The sequence below is a fragment of the Acomys minous genome, assembly GCF_964271855.1.
Source record: "Acomys minous genome assembly, chromosome: 3".
In the NCBI taxonomy this organism is placed as follows: domain Eukaryota; kingdom Metazoa; phylum Chordata; class Mammalia; order Rodentia; family Muridae; genus Acomys; species Acomys minous.
Genome location: NC_140485.1, coordinates 95,591,365 through 95,605,957, shown reverse-complemented (window position 1 = coordinate 95,605,957; position 14,593 = coordinate 95,591,365). Strand labels below are relative to the sequence as shown.

The following is a 14,593-nucleotide window of genomic DNA, read 5'->3' as shown; positions in this document are numbered from 1 at the left end:
GGATGTTCGGTCCCTCGGGGGGTTCTTGACACCGCGGCCTACCTGTTCCTCGGTTGGCCCTGGCCCGGCTCCTCCAGCAACAGGCTCAAAGTTGAAAAGAGGCCCCGCCCACGACACCGGTTTAGGTCCCGCCCCTAGCCGGCGTTGTGGGTGGAGCCACGCGGTTGCCGTGGCGACCTGCAGTGTTTGGGATCCTGGCTGTGGGCTTTCGCTGCCATGGCCACCCCGCAGCAGCCGTGCCGGCCCCGGGCCCCAGATTGTAGAGCGAGGTTGCCGCCCGAGCCGCCGCTGCGGGTGAAGGTGGTGGGGCTCTTCAAGAGCTCCAGCTTTCAGGTGTCGAAGACCATCGCTGAGGTAACCTCTCCCACAGAGACTACGAACCACCGCAGTCTCCTGGCCTGGATCCCGCCAGCGCTGGTTGGGGTCCAGTTCTACCTAGGGCTGAGTGTAGGGGTGTAGAGGACAAATGCAGGTCACAGAACCCGTTGGGGAAAGTGACAATTTCCGAGTATCCAGGGATCTAGATGCTTTGATTAAATTTACACAATTCAAGGTTATGGAAAAGTATTACCGCGTAACTAGCTGATTAAAAAAAGAACAAGAACAGCTCCTTGTGGGTTTTTGTTGTTTTGTTTTTTGTAATTTTAATTATGGAAGGGTCTTCCTTTATAATCTCTGTAGGTGTTTCTGCATTTTAACAGCATCAGATACTTCTTGGATTCTTTTGGTTTTTGATTTTGTTTGTTTGCTTTGGTTTTGGTTTGGGGGTTTGTTTGTTTGTTTGTTTGTTTTTTCGAGACAGGGTTTCTCTGTGTAGCCTTGGCTTTCCTGGACACTCTCTGTAGACCAGGCTGGTCTCAAACTCACAGAGATCTGCCTGCCTCTGCCTCAGGAGTGCTGGGATTCAAGGCGTGCGCCGCCGCCGCCACCACCACCGCACGGCTACTTCTTGGATTCTTAAGACATGGTCCAGAAGATTTGAGGAATCCAAATATGCCTTTGAAAATGTGTAGAATGATATAAAACACCCGAGGAAACAGATGAGCTGATCTAGCCGGTTCAGTCATGCTGCGGCACGCCCGCAATGTGAAAGCAGGAGTGGGAGTGTGCTGGGGAAAGAGACTCGTGCCTCAGCCCCACCCCTGCTCTTTGTGCGTGTTTTCCCAGCTGGATAGCAAGACAGCCAAGTGGAATTCACCTTCAGTACCCCCTGCCTCTTGCCTGCTCCTGCATCCACAGAGTAAAAGTGTTGTTTTGTGTGTGCGTGTGAGAGGATAAAGGTTTCTTGGTTCTGTTTGTTTCTTTACTGTTGTTTTGAACCAGTGTTATAGCTAAAGTGGTATTTCAGGGGTTAAAGGTTACCTTCCTTCCTTCCTTCCTTCCTTCCTTCCTTCCTTCCTTTCTCTCTCTCTCTCTTAGTTGATTGTCTTGTGACATTAATATTTCCTGTGACTGTCCCACATTGCAGGGAGAGTATTTGCAACCTTTTTTTTTTTCTTCCTGGGAAGTCCAAATAGTAAATATGTTAGGTGTTCCGGGATGCAGTTTCACGGTTCTGTTGTAACCACAGTGTGCCCAGCTATGGTAACCCAGGCCTGTAGTCCTGGCACCCATGAGGTCGCGCCAGGAAGATGCAGAGTTGATGGCCAGCTTGGGCTCCATAGTCAGAATTCCTTGTCTCTACAACAGAGCAAAGCAGCCAGCAGCCACAAGATATATGTGAATAGTAGTGTTCCAATAAAACTTTATTGTAGATGCTGAATTAGACATATGGAGTTTTGATGTAACATGAAATATGATTCATCTTCTTATTACTTTCAACCATTAGAAGGTGTGAAAATTATGCTAGGCTATCAGTTCTTTCAAAAGCTGTACAGGAGTTAACACCTGCTGTGAATAAAGCAATGTTTCAAATATTTTACTAATGTAATTTTCCCTCAAGTTTCTGCCTTGTGACTATATTCAAATATGAAAATGTATCCATGTAAATTCAGTTAGTTCTAATGTAATCAAGGAAATTTAATTATAGTACCAGTATATTTGTGAATAATCCTGATGCCTGATTCACAGACAGATTTGGATCTGTAAAAGGTAAGGGTAAATATTAGCATATTTCTTAATTTGGTTGTAGTCCATTGTACAACAAATGTTTTATGAACAAGCGTAACGGGCCTTAAATTGAAAATGACTGATCTTACTACATATTATAGATAGTTCTTCACTTAGAAACAGTGGTCACCCTGTAGGATTGTCTGAAACTGAGCAAAGACTGTGCAATTGAGGAAACGTTCTATTGTTTGGGAACCGTACGTAGTCTAGGAAGGCACATGGCCAGGTTGCTGTTGTCATCCTGCGCCTATCCCAGAGTAGGAGACACGCTTTTCCAGCCTTTCTCCCTCTTGGAATGGCCACGCCCGATACAGCATGCCAGGCCTGTGCCTTTTAGACCACACCGGGGCCTCAGAGCATCATCCTGAGCAATAGAAGCTTGGTTCCTGGCACCGTGTCTGCCAGCTTACAACCTCTTACAGCTCTAGTTCTGGGAAATCCAGCGGCCTCTTCTCTATGAGCATTCACACTGAAGTGAACATTAGACACCTCCCTACCCGGCCCGATGCACTCATACACATAATTTTTATATTAAAAAGTCTTTTTTTTTTTAAGTAATTTTCTCCGATTCACGCACTTGAGAAATGTTTGGTCAAAGCACGCTCGATACTAAAACTCATCTAGAAGCCTAAACTTACTTAGTATTTGCTTCTCCTTTTCTGAATGGCACAACCACAGCAGGGTCCTTTGACGCATTCTCCTTAGAGCAACCAATCAAAGCAATGAGAGATAGATATAGATATATTATATATTATACATATGGCTACAAATCAAGCATCTGTAGATCTTCTGAGATTTAGCAATTTAATTTTTTGGGGGGGAGTCTTAAAAGAACATAACAGACCCCCAAATCATTGGTATAAACTCATTTATTTAGTTATGTGTGGATAGTCCACTATATACCAGATGAAGTATATACTATATACCCTAGCCATCTAGATCTTGTCCCCTAAAAACGAGAGGCAAACCAGTCCTGACTGGTTGGAGTGACTCGGTGGGGCGTCTGAGAATATCCAAGGGCATCTCAGTCAGGCAGTGCGGCGTGTGTGCATGTGTGCGCTGTGTGAAACCTCCTGAAGAGCCCATAAAAATTCAGGGAAATTATTTTGACTTTAAGAAGAGGACGTAGGGGGCTGACGTGATCACACAGGGAGTAGAGTGCTGGGTTCAGATACCTGGTAACCCATGTGAAAGCCAAGCCAGTACAGTACACTGTAAGCCTGAGTGTGGTAGGGGAGACAGGCAGGTCTCCGAGCTCTCTGACCAGCCAGTCTAGCTGAACCAGCTCCAAGTTTACTGAGAGATCCCAGGTCAGCAAACAAGTTGAAGGGGAGCAGTGGAAAAGGCCTCTGGTCTCCACACCTGCATGCACAGCTGGCGTACCCCGCCTCCCCCCCACCCAATAAACGAGTAAATGCAGAAATGAGAACGTAAACTATTTTCTGTTGAAACCTAGACTCTGAAATGTAATTACCCATCCAGATTCGAAGATCCGGTGATAGTTCCTCTTCAAGAATTTGCTTGGGATCAGTATCTACAGGAGAAAAAGAGGGTAAGCGAGATGTCAGCAAGGGGTTGAGGGTGGGCACTGGCCAGTACACGCCTCTGTGAATTATTTGTGCAGTTTGGGGAAAATGACGAATCCAGCCAAAATTCTTTCTCTTGATTATGTACTTTCCATAAGTTATTTTAATCATCTTCCCAGACATCTTTCCTAAACAGTAAAATATTTTCAGAATATTCTTTTAGGTAGCATTTGAGAGAGATGAGTTTTACACTGTCAGAGATGATAGTTAGCCATGCTAGCTACTTGTCTTTCTTTGTCTGTGGCTTACACTTCCTGTGACACCCTGGCTCATCCTACAGTGGCCTGGCCCTTAATCTGGACAGTGTAGTCTGTATACCACAGAGATAATGGGGTTGCGGGGGCTGAGGCGCTCTACTGACCGTAGCCACCCTCCCCTGAGGCGGCGTGTCCCCGCTGCCGCTTTGATCCCCACAGTTCTCTAACAGAGAATTCAGGCCTGCCTGGGGACCAGCCGAGCTCGTATGGGATGACAGGCTGCTTTCCTCTGAGATGCCATCTGACCTCTCGGTAGTGGTACCTGGAGCCTAGTGGGAGCAGGATGCTGCCACGTGCCGTATGGGGAAGCCATCGCAAACACGTATATATGGTGCTGAAGATATGGAGAACACCAGTCTAGAATAGGTGGGTAGGAAGGAAGGAGACACTCAGATCTTGTACAGCTAGGAGTAACCAGTGGTCCTGGTTTGCCTGGGATTTGGGAGGTTCAGTGTTAAAATGAAAGCAACTTTAAGGAAAGTGGGGGCAGTTAACCAATCCTAGCATAAGACAATATATTTTATCATTATTATTTTTTTTAATCTATGTGCATGAATGTTCTGTCTGCATGTCTGTCTGTGCACCACATGCATGCCTAGTGCCTATGGAGGCCAAAAGAGGGCATCGGATCTTGGCCTGGATTTAGAGTCAGTTGTGAGCCACCATGTGGGTGCTGGGACTCGAACCCAGGTCCTCTCAAAGAGCAGCCAGTGCTCTTAACCACGGAGCCATCTGTCCAGCCCCTAAATAAAATAAGTTCTCAAAGTTCTGTAATCATGCTAATGACATTACCAGCTAGTCTCACACTCTCTGCCTGCTACGGTCTGTGTATCCGTGTATCCATGTATAAGGTTGCCATGCACGTCTCCACCCTCCTCTCACATCCCACAGCCCTCCCTTCCCACCAGGGGACTTCGGTGCTCCCTTCTGCTTGCTTCTCCTCTTGTGCTTAATGAGGTTCTATAGTTCATCATTGCTGCTTTATGTGGAGCCCCTTTCTTCTCTCTCCTGCCCTCATATTCATACTTGTTAAAAGCTAAGGAACTTTTTTTAGTGTAAACCACATTTGTGTTAGGGGCAGAGCTTAGCACATTTCGTCCTAACGAATCAGTTCCTTAGCTTAGCTGGCCTTACGCTTCTGCAAAATATAGTGCCTCCCTATGGGCACAGTTTAGGGGACCCTGGGAAGGCCTGTTTTTATACACACACACACACACACACACACACACACACACACACACACACACACCACACCACACTATTAGAAGTTAATAGCAGAAAGCACTAGGAACACTCAGGACCAAGAACTCTTCTGATGAGCCTCAGAGATAGAGGTAAAGTGTGTACATCTATGCCTTCTCTGGAGCTCCCCTGTCTGCCGGTGCCTTCTGGCAGAATCAAACAGTGCCTGAGTTGAAGAATGAGGATTAGGAAAAAATAGGGCAGAGGCAAGAAATAGATTCCTGAGAGGAGGAGAGAGAAGAAAACAGAGGCAGAATTCTGGAAGACTGGCAGTCAGTACTGCAGCCCCGACTTTATTGGCAAAAGCACAGAAACACTTTACAGGCATGGGGACGAGGTAAAAACCCATTCTCAGCACACAGTGCTGACACCTGCACGTGTTATCTCAAGGACCTACATCCTCCCAGTCAGTCAACCTTGAATGCGTACTTGGCAGACCATCTTACTGTCCTCCTCCTCAGAGGTTCGCATTAACCCTCGAATCAGGGCAGACAGCACGGGTGCAACACCTGTAGACAGAGAGCCTTTGCAGATGGCTCCCAACACCTGCCCCACTGAACAAAGCGTCCACAGTTACACTTCCTTCTCTTGTTACAGGTTTGAGTCTTGCAAAATACAACAATAACTCTAAACACACCAGGGATTGCTTAGACCTTATCAGGGATTCACCATCAAGCATGGACACGTTTGCACTCCGAGGTGAAAACCAGGAAGCAGGGTTGTTGTTACATTATCAGTAGGGCCTAATAATATTTGTTAATAGGCCTATAATAATAATAATAATAATAATAATAGCCAGGTAAATAAGGCTATTTTGAAATATAACAAGTGTCTGTGACTTGATTGATTGCTAGAGGGTTAGAAAATACTGCTATAATAATAATTATTATTACCCTACTGGTAATATAACAACAACAAGTGGCTCTCGACATGGGGCAATTATTAGGCAATACTGATAATCCAACTGCAACAAAGCAGGTTTCGAGAAAGGCACAGAAAGCATATCGGAGGGTAGTGAAGCGCCACAGAGGGGCTGACAGTATCGCTCGCTGGCAAGTTGAAGGCAAATGGTTGCCCAACCTGGCACTTCTCCAGCTCAGTCCTGAGACCAGCAGACTGATGGGAGCAGGAGAGGCAGGCAGGGCACTTTTGTGTCCTATATTGAGAGGGTGCGTGGCTCACATGGCTATGTCATATTGTAGAGAGGACTCTTACACAGCTCGGTACGTACACACTGCCACCTGCTTGTCTGTTGACGTATCTTAGGTGGCACCTAGAGAGTGTCCAAGTCTGCCAAACAGAGTGATAATAAACAATGAGGGGAAAGTGTGGGGTGGGTAAGGAGAGAGGCCCCAATGCCATGCATCTCAGGGTCAAGGTTGGCCAGCGGGGCGAGACTGAACTTGGAATGCCTGCCTTTGTTTCCACCCCTTGTACGACACGCTAACTAAAGTATGTGGGGGTGCTGATCCTGCCTTCCAGATGGCCAGTTAGCTGGACAATACACAGCTTACAGGTTCAGTCCTTGCTCCTGCTCATTGCTGCTTGTGGTGACAGGCAGCATGCAGTTCAACATTCTGGATACAGAACCAGCATTTCCCTGGATTTCACTAGAAATGCAGATTCTCTGCCAGGCCCATCCCCCCAGCCGGGCAATCATGTGGGCTCACACATCGGCTTCTACTAAAATCTGTAAATGGACACACCAAGCCGCCATGGCTCGCCAGGGCCAGCACTGGGGACTAGCAGGCCATATCTTCTCAGTGGTTGATGCTTCTCTGGCCACACTGGGGATTTAGGAAGTTGAGGGCAGCGCTGAATGGATGAAAACTCTTATTATATACTTCCTTTTAAGTGGGAAAGGTTTAAAAGTGTTGGGGAAAGCGAGTTTTCTTCCTTGTCCCTGATCATGTATAGAAACTCCTGTTGGACCCCGGGAGGCATTTTCTAAAGGTATTCTCCTCTATCCAGAAAAATCACTCTCATGCCTGGGCTTCATGTCTTTATTGCGCACACACGTGCACACACACACACGTGCACACACGTGTGCACACACACGTGCCCTCAGTTCTTTGCACTGAACACCATGTCCAAGAATGCACACAGTAAAGGGTACCTCACAAATGGAGTCAGAGACTGCTTTGAATTCACAAATGCACTATATACATATTATTACGAGATTTCATTTCTTTGATTATAGTAAGCTTAAAGATTGCTCTTTAAGTTGTTCTCTGTTCTTCATTTGTTAACTCAAAACAGCAGAACTCTGAAAAATGGTTTTAAAAAAGCATTTTAAAAGATTTTAATCCTGGGCTTGGTAAATCGGGCTGTAGAATTCATCTCAAGCTCTGTTTGGGGGTTCAGCAGTTGCTTGTCTGTTTCTGTCACTATTCTCCCTCCCTTTTCCCTGTAGGAACTGAAGGGCGAGACCTGGGTCTATTCCTCCTATGTGATGTGTTTTATCAATGACCAACTCCTGGGGAACGCCTTCGATCTGAAGACGTGGGCGCAGAAGGTGTGGGATGTGGTTGATGTCCGGCCCTCCGCCCTGTACGAGGCACTTACTCTGGATTATGCCACCAAGTTCTTAAAAGACACCAAGGCAAGTCACACAGATTCCTAATACAGCTTTCCGCCATCGATACTGACTTGGCGGCGTTCATCCTTGATATATTCACAAAGGAGAGACACAGGACAGGGCATTAAGATGTGACCACCAGTGGCCTTAATTAAGGTAATTGCAAAGGATCGTAGGTTCAGGGCTTGGCTGGGCAGTGTGTTTCTCCTCAGGCTATTTTTCTCCTCCCTTTCCAAGGTTACCCTACACAAATTGCTGCTGCTAGAATATAAACACCCTTTGGTATGCACCTGGAGCCTTAGCTTCTCGGGAGACGGAGGCAGAAAGATTGATTGTAACCCTGAATTCTAAGGCCAATCCGGACAATGTAGGAAGACGCTATCTCAAAGCAAAGCAGGAATGGGTAAAGCCTGTTGCTCATTCTGTGCTATGGAATATTTTTAATGAGTCCTTGTTATTACTAACGGGAGGGCACGTGTACCACAGCATGTTATTACTAACAGGAGGGCCCGTGTACCACAGCATGTTATTACTAATGGGAGGGCACGTGTACCACAGCATGCTTGTGGAGTTGTTTGTCTTCTTCACTGTTACATGGGGCCTGGGGCTTGAACTTAGAGCAGTAAAGGGTTTTACCTGCTGAGCCGTCTCACTGGCCCTGTATGCCACATGTATGTGTGCAGGTGCCCTCAGAGACTAGAAGGCGGGGTTAGATTCCCCTGGAGCGGATGTTGAAGGCATGTATGAGCCCCTTGATATGGGTGCTGAGAACTGAACTTGTGTCCTCTGGAAGAGCAGCAAGTGTGTTTAACTTCTGAGCCACCTCCTCCGCCTACACTGGAGGTGATTTTTTCAGAACTATCTTCACCGATTTTTTCAAACACCTAAGTGAGAGCTACTGTGCTGCGGTGATAAGTCTGAAAAGAATTAAGTCAGATTAACAACCGCCCCTGAGTAAGTTGTTGGGTTTGCAGGGCAGGAGGTGTTGTAGTTAGCCTTGTGTAGTAACACTGTGACCTAGAAGCAACTTGGCTGAAAGTCCATCTTCACATGAAGGCGGCCAAGAGCTCAAGACAGGAAACTGGTGGCAGGAACTGACGCAGAGGTCACGGAGGAATGCTGCTTCCTGGCTTGCTTCCCCTGGCTTGCTCAGACAGCTTTCTCATACAGTCCAGGCCCACCTGACTAAGGTGGCATTGCCCACAGTGAGCTGCACCTCTTTCATCAATTGGCAATTAAGAAAATGTCCCACTGAGACCCCTTCCCAGATAGATGTGGGTTTTTTGTTTTGTTTTGTTTTGTTTTAAGCACTTTGAAATTTTGTTGGAAGACTTTCATGCAATAGCCACTTCTCATGGTGGCCTGTGTCCACAGAGTGACTCAGTGCTAGGACCTGAGTTGTGCAGAGGCAAAGACTTTGCCTCGTGTATAACCACTGCCTTGAACAGGAACTAAGCAGAGTGGGTACCCAGTGCATGTTTGGCTGAATAAACAATGCATTTTTAAAATTCTGAAAAGGTATGGAGGAGAATTTGTTGTTCGTCATTAATTCCCAAAGGGACAGGAATCCGGAGGCACATGGCATTCCCCAGGAGCGTCAGTGGCAAAGAGGAGGGCAGAAATAGTAGTCGATAAGGATGAGAGAATGAGACTGCCAGCCTCGAGTGTCAGTGTCAGCGATGCAAAGCTACTGTGACTAACTTAAGAAACAAGATGTGTATTGCAATGGTGCTGATCCTCACAGTTCACAAGGGAGCTGGGGAAATGGCCAGAGCCACGCTAGAGAATGTGTGCCCAGGATCCCATCCCAGGCTCATCAGCCACTAGCCCTGGGTTCCCGCTGCCACCGTCATCATGGACAGTGAATTCCCAACAGGTTTTGTATCTTTTTTTTTTCCTTTTTAATGTTTCATTTCCTGTGCATTAGTGTTTTGCCTGCGTGTATATCTGTGTGAAGGTATCAGAGCCTCTGGAACTGGAGTTATAGACAGTTGGGAGCTGCCATGTGAGTGCTTGGATTGAATATGGGTCCTCAGGAAGAACAGCCAGTGCTCTTAACCACTGAGCCATCGCTCCAGTCCCAGTGTGTGTGTGTGTGTGTGTGTGTGTGTGTGTGTGTGTGTGTTTACAATAGTTCTGGAACCCCAGGACTCCAGAGTCCAGCAAGTCTAGGCCACACGTCCACCACCTGCCTGGCACCAGAATGATCTAACAATGCTGGAGAAACCCACTGGGATATGATAGGAGAGATGGCCAGATGTTAAATCGATGGGAAAAGTTGGCAGGTCCTAAAGAAAACTGAGGGCAGATGATGATTTACTGTCTGTTCTGAACCACAGACATTTTTATCCAGAAGGAAAACAGTCCAACCAAGTTTTTTATATACTATAACATAATCCTCTTTGCTTTGGGGCCTAATGGGTAATGCTATGCCAAAGCAAGCTGGTAGCAGGGTAGGTGTTTGGAAAGCACTGTGGTGACATATGCTAGGGATAATGAAAGCGTGAACTAATGGATGGCACTGAGAATGGAGGACCTAGGTTCCTGAAAAAAAAAAAGATGATTTTTATAGGGGGTGGATTTCTCTTGTTGAACCAAACCAGGGATCTTGCCTCTCTCCGGGTTGGAGCATCCTGCTAGACAAGCATGCTTGTGTGTGCACCTGGCGACTGGGGTGTCACTTTTGTTACACTCACTTGCCTTCCAGAGCATTTTCAGAAGTATCTTTGTTTTGTTCCTTTCAGTTGCTATTTTGAAAGTAGGGACTATACGTGGCCCAGACTAGCTGCAAACTCGAGATCTCCCTGCCTTTTACAGCTGAGATTAGAGCTGTGTTCCACTGCATCCAGCATTATCTGCTTCTGACAGCCCTACACAGACAGTCGATTGATGCACGGGGAAATTAATTATACCTAAATAGACTCTGATTCATTTCCCTGGCCAACAGTAATTCCCAACGTAGCCTCTGTCCCCTCTAAGTCTGTGGGGGTGGTTACAATGGGCCTCTTCTTCTACAGCACTCTCTTACATCTTAGAATGTGTAGTGCGGAAGTTAATGAGGCTGCAACAGATTAATTATAATTAGCTAGGCACAGTGTAATCCTGTATTATTGCCTGTAATCCCAGCTCTCAGGAGGCTGACACAGGAGGATTTCCATGAGTTTAAGGTCAGCCTGGGCTATGGCTATGCATTGAGTTCCACACCAACTTGGGTTGGACAGTAAGGCACTGTCTGAAGAAATAACGGAAAATTCTAGCTACACTTACTATGCTTGTAACACTTCCTTGCCTGATGCTAGTCAGCACAAGTATTATTTCAGTGTTTTAACTAAAAAAAAGCTTAAAGGTTAAAGTGACATAAAACAGTACAATGTAGTTAGAGAGCTAGCCTGTATTTCCCAGGTTCTCAGGAAGGAGGCAGGACAAGTTGTGTAGTGCATTAATTAAGTTGGCTTTCTGATAAATGACAGTGGCATCCAAGATCTGAGACATTCCCCGCTAGATGTATGGTGGACTCTAAGAAATAAGGGGGATAAAGACTAGTGTATTTGTTTTGGATGACTTTTGTTTTGTTTTTTAATAGCTAGCTCAGGCTAGCTCACAGTATAGCTGAGGCTGGCCTTGAACTCATAGCAGTCCTCCTGTCTCGGCACCACAAATGTTGAGATTACAGACAGGAACCGCCTTGTCCAATATTTGATGCCCTTTTATAGGGCTGGGCAAGGTCTGAGAACGCATTGTGTGTGTCTCACCAAGAGGCGAGAGGCACATTAAGTGACATGTGAGGACTAGTGAACAGAGGAGAGGAGAGAAGGTCAGCGGAAAGCACCCGCCTTCTCTTCCCTGCCCTTGCTGCCAAAACCAGTGGGAACAGTGGGCAGACTTCCCGGGTCAGCAGGGGTGTGGCCTGGCTCTGGCTGGTCTCCACTGTCTCTGAAAGGCCAGTAGCCAACTCCACTCCACGACACTCAGCCCAATGATCATTTCCCAAACCTACTCCGAAGAGTCGAGAAGAATCCCCTGTTCCTATCCCCACTGAGCTCTGGAGTCTGTGAGTTTCTAGGTCATGCTCTTCACTGCTGAGAGGTTTTGAAAAACTATTATAAAATATAGGTTATAAAGACTTGGTAAAATTAATTTTAAGATTCTTTTAAGTCATTAATTTTACTGGTATCATAGATTCGCTTGTATTTGCTGTCATTTGTTTATACTGTGGTGAAAATCTTATCACTGAGAAGAATGCTTTACTTTCTTAAACATTTCTAAGACTTTCTTACAAAACATTGACCTGCATTATTTTTTCTCCCTAATTTTAACAGCATGATTTTGTATTCTTGGACATTTCTATTGATTTTTCTCCAATTGGAAGACTGATTTTTGAGGTAAGAGACTTTCGCTGTCTTTTTCAAGTAAATTTTGAGGAGTCGATTGTAATTGATAAAATAGTGAGTAATCTTTGAAACCTTTCATCTTTATTTTGTAGCTATTTTGTGATGCATGTCCCAAAACATGTAAAAATTTTCAGGTCTTGTGCAGAGGAACGGCCGGGGTCTCTGAGAGGGGCGTAAAGCTTCATTACAAAGATTCCATTTTCCATCGAGTAGTCCAGAATGGCTGGATACAAGGAGGAGGTGAGCTGAAAACTAAATACGAAATCAAAGTAGAGTACTCACATTTTTATTTAGTTATTTACCTTTGTAAAACTCATAAAGAGTTAGGGCTGGCCTCCAATCTGCCTCTACCTCCTGAATGGTGGGGTTGGAGATGTGTCCTACCACACCTGGCCTTTGGATACTCTTTGGGTGTTGGGGTGGGGCATATGGTTATATAGATGTGCTTGGTTTTGTCTCTTGCACCAACAACGAATCATTTAGATGCTCCATACTCTTTTCCAAATAAATTTTCTCAGTGTGCTTACTGTTGTATCAGATTCTATTTTTTAAAACAGAAAGTACGTGTTACAATAGCTAGCTTGCTTACACGTGGATACAACATCCCAGTCCTGCAGCCAGTGTTTACTGAACACTGTACCGAGGAGGGGTGCATCAGAGAGCTAAAGGAAGTAGGAGGGAGGCTGGGATACAGAAGTCAGACCTGCTTACCTCTCAGATGTGGGTGGAAAACATGTGCCCAAGTCTTTATAATGGGAACATTGCTTAAGCCAAAGTATGCAGCTCCTATAAACACCAGAAACAAACATAAACCCTCTCATTATATCAAAAGGAGCTTTGCTTCCAGAATGCTGTTTAAATAAGTAACCTGTCATTATGGATAACTACATGTTTTACAGTGCCGGGTGTCAGATTTAGGGTCATGTATGTGCTGGGCAAGTGCTCTCCCACTGAGCTACACTGTCAGCCAAGACAACTAAAGGAATGAAAATCTGAATGTGACTTTTTAAAAGAAGTATCTACTTGTGTGTGTATATGTATGGAGGTGGGTGGGCTACCTGCAGGTTTGTGTGTACATGTGCAGAGGTCAGAAGTCAATCTTGGGTACCAATTCCTCAAGAGATGTTCACCTTGTTTGCTGAGATAGGGCATCTCAATGGGATTGGAGCTTGCCACTTAAGCTAGTGTGACTGGACAGTGAGCTGCAGGGAGCCATAGGATGACCAGTGTACGCCAACCTGTCTCCTTTTTATGTGGATGCTGAGGATCAAATCACATCTTCATGGTCGCACAGAAAACACATGTGAGCTATCTTCCCAGCTCCTAGAGCATCTGTGCTCATTGAAGAACTTCCCCAGGGTTGGCTCGGTGGTTTAGAACACTTGTTGTTCTTCCAGAGGACCAGCGTTCGATTCCAGGCACCCGGACAGGAGCTCACAACTGGCCATAACTCCAGTTCTAGAATGCACATACTACACAGGCATACTTGTGAACAAAATACTCACACCTATAAAATGGGCGTGGTTAATCCCAGCACTCAGGAGGCAGAGGCAGGCACTGTGAGTTCAAGGCCAGCCTGGTCTACAAAGTGAGTTCCAGGACAGCCAAGGCTATACAGAAAAAGCCTGTCTCAAAAGAACTTTCCCCATTTTGTTTGCTCAGTGAAATATGGAATAACCTATGAAGTAACTGGATTTGTGTGAACATCTTCTTTAAATGGTGGCTGTAATGATAATTTAATATTCGTCAAAGCTTTTACTTTCTAACTTAAGTTACCTCAGAGAGTTATGGCAACAAAATGAATTATAAATATAAAAACTAAAGCCGGGCGTAGGTGGCGTGCGCCTTTAATCCCAGCACTCAGGAGGCAGAGGCAGGCGGATCGCTGTGAGTTCGAGGCCAGCCTGGTCTACAAAGCGAGTCCAGGACAGCTAAGACTACACAGAGTAACCCTGTCTCAAAATACCAAAAAACAAAACAAAACTAAACACAAAAAAACAAAAACAAAACAACAACTATTGCAAGCGAAGTGAAGTGATCATAGTAGTATTTTCAATTGGGCAGCTTGATCCAGACTTAATCTAAGATGTCAGCAGAGTCAAAACCTAAGCCATTGTCTCCCCCTTGTTATTGCCGTGTTCTAATCCAATTGTTTCATTTCTCAGATATAGTAGAAGGAAAAGGAGACGACGGAGAGTCTATTTATGGGCCAACATTTGAAGGTACGTATCCTTGACGTTCATCAGCCATTTAGTAGCTGATTGTTCAAGTTTAAAATGACTGAACTAATGACAATTGGTGATAATATTTAGTAAAAAAACACAAGAGTTTAAAATGGTGTTACTTTTCAGACTGTAGGTATTATTAAAGTGGAGTGACATTCTAAAACGAAGCAAAAACTGAAACTGCAGATACAGTTCAGTTGGTAGT

General features: G+C 45.4%; 1 protein-coding gene across 3 annotated transcripts in view; it reads left to right on the top strand.

Annotated features, from left to right (window-relative positions):
• Positions 1 to 216: 216 nt before the first annotated feature.
• Positions 217 to 14,593, top strand: part of PPIL6 (peptidylprolyl isomerase like 6) — a gene marked incomplete at its 5' end in the record, with an annotated part of 23,658 nt that continues 9,281 nt past the window's right edge. For 2 of the 3 annotated variants that reach the window (XM_084774474.1, XM_084774476.1), the window contains 6 exons: positions 217 to 354; positions 3,566 to 3,661; positions 7,608 to 7,796; positions 12,092 to 12,217; positions 12,298 to 12,403; positions 14,329 to 14,385. In XM_084774474.1, the coding sequence (XP_084630600.1) occupies positions 217 to 354; positions 3,566 to 3,661; positions 7,608 to 7,796; positions 12,092 to 12,217; positions 12,298 to 12,403; positions 14,329 to 14,385 (712 nt within the window). Of the gene's footprint in view, positions 355 to 3,565; positions 3,662 to 7,607; positions 7,797 to 12,091; positions 12,218 to 12,255; positions 12,404 to 14,328; positions 14,386 to 14,593 lie in introns of all 3 variants that reach the window. The other variant, XM_084774475.1, reaches the window with a different exon arrangement.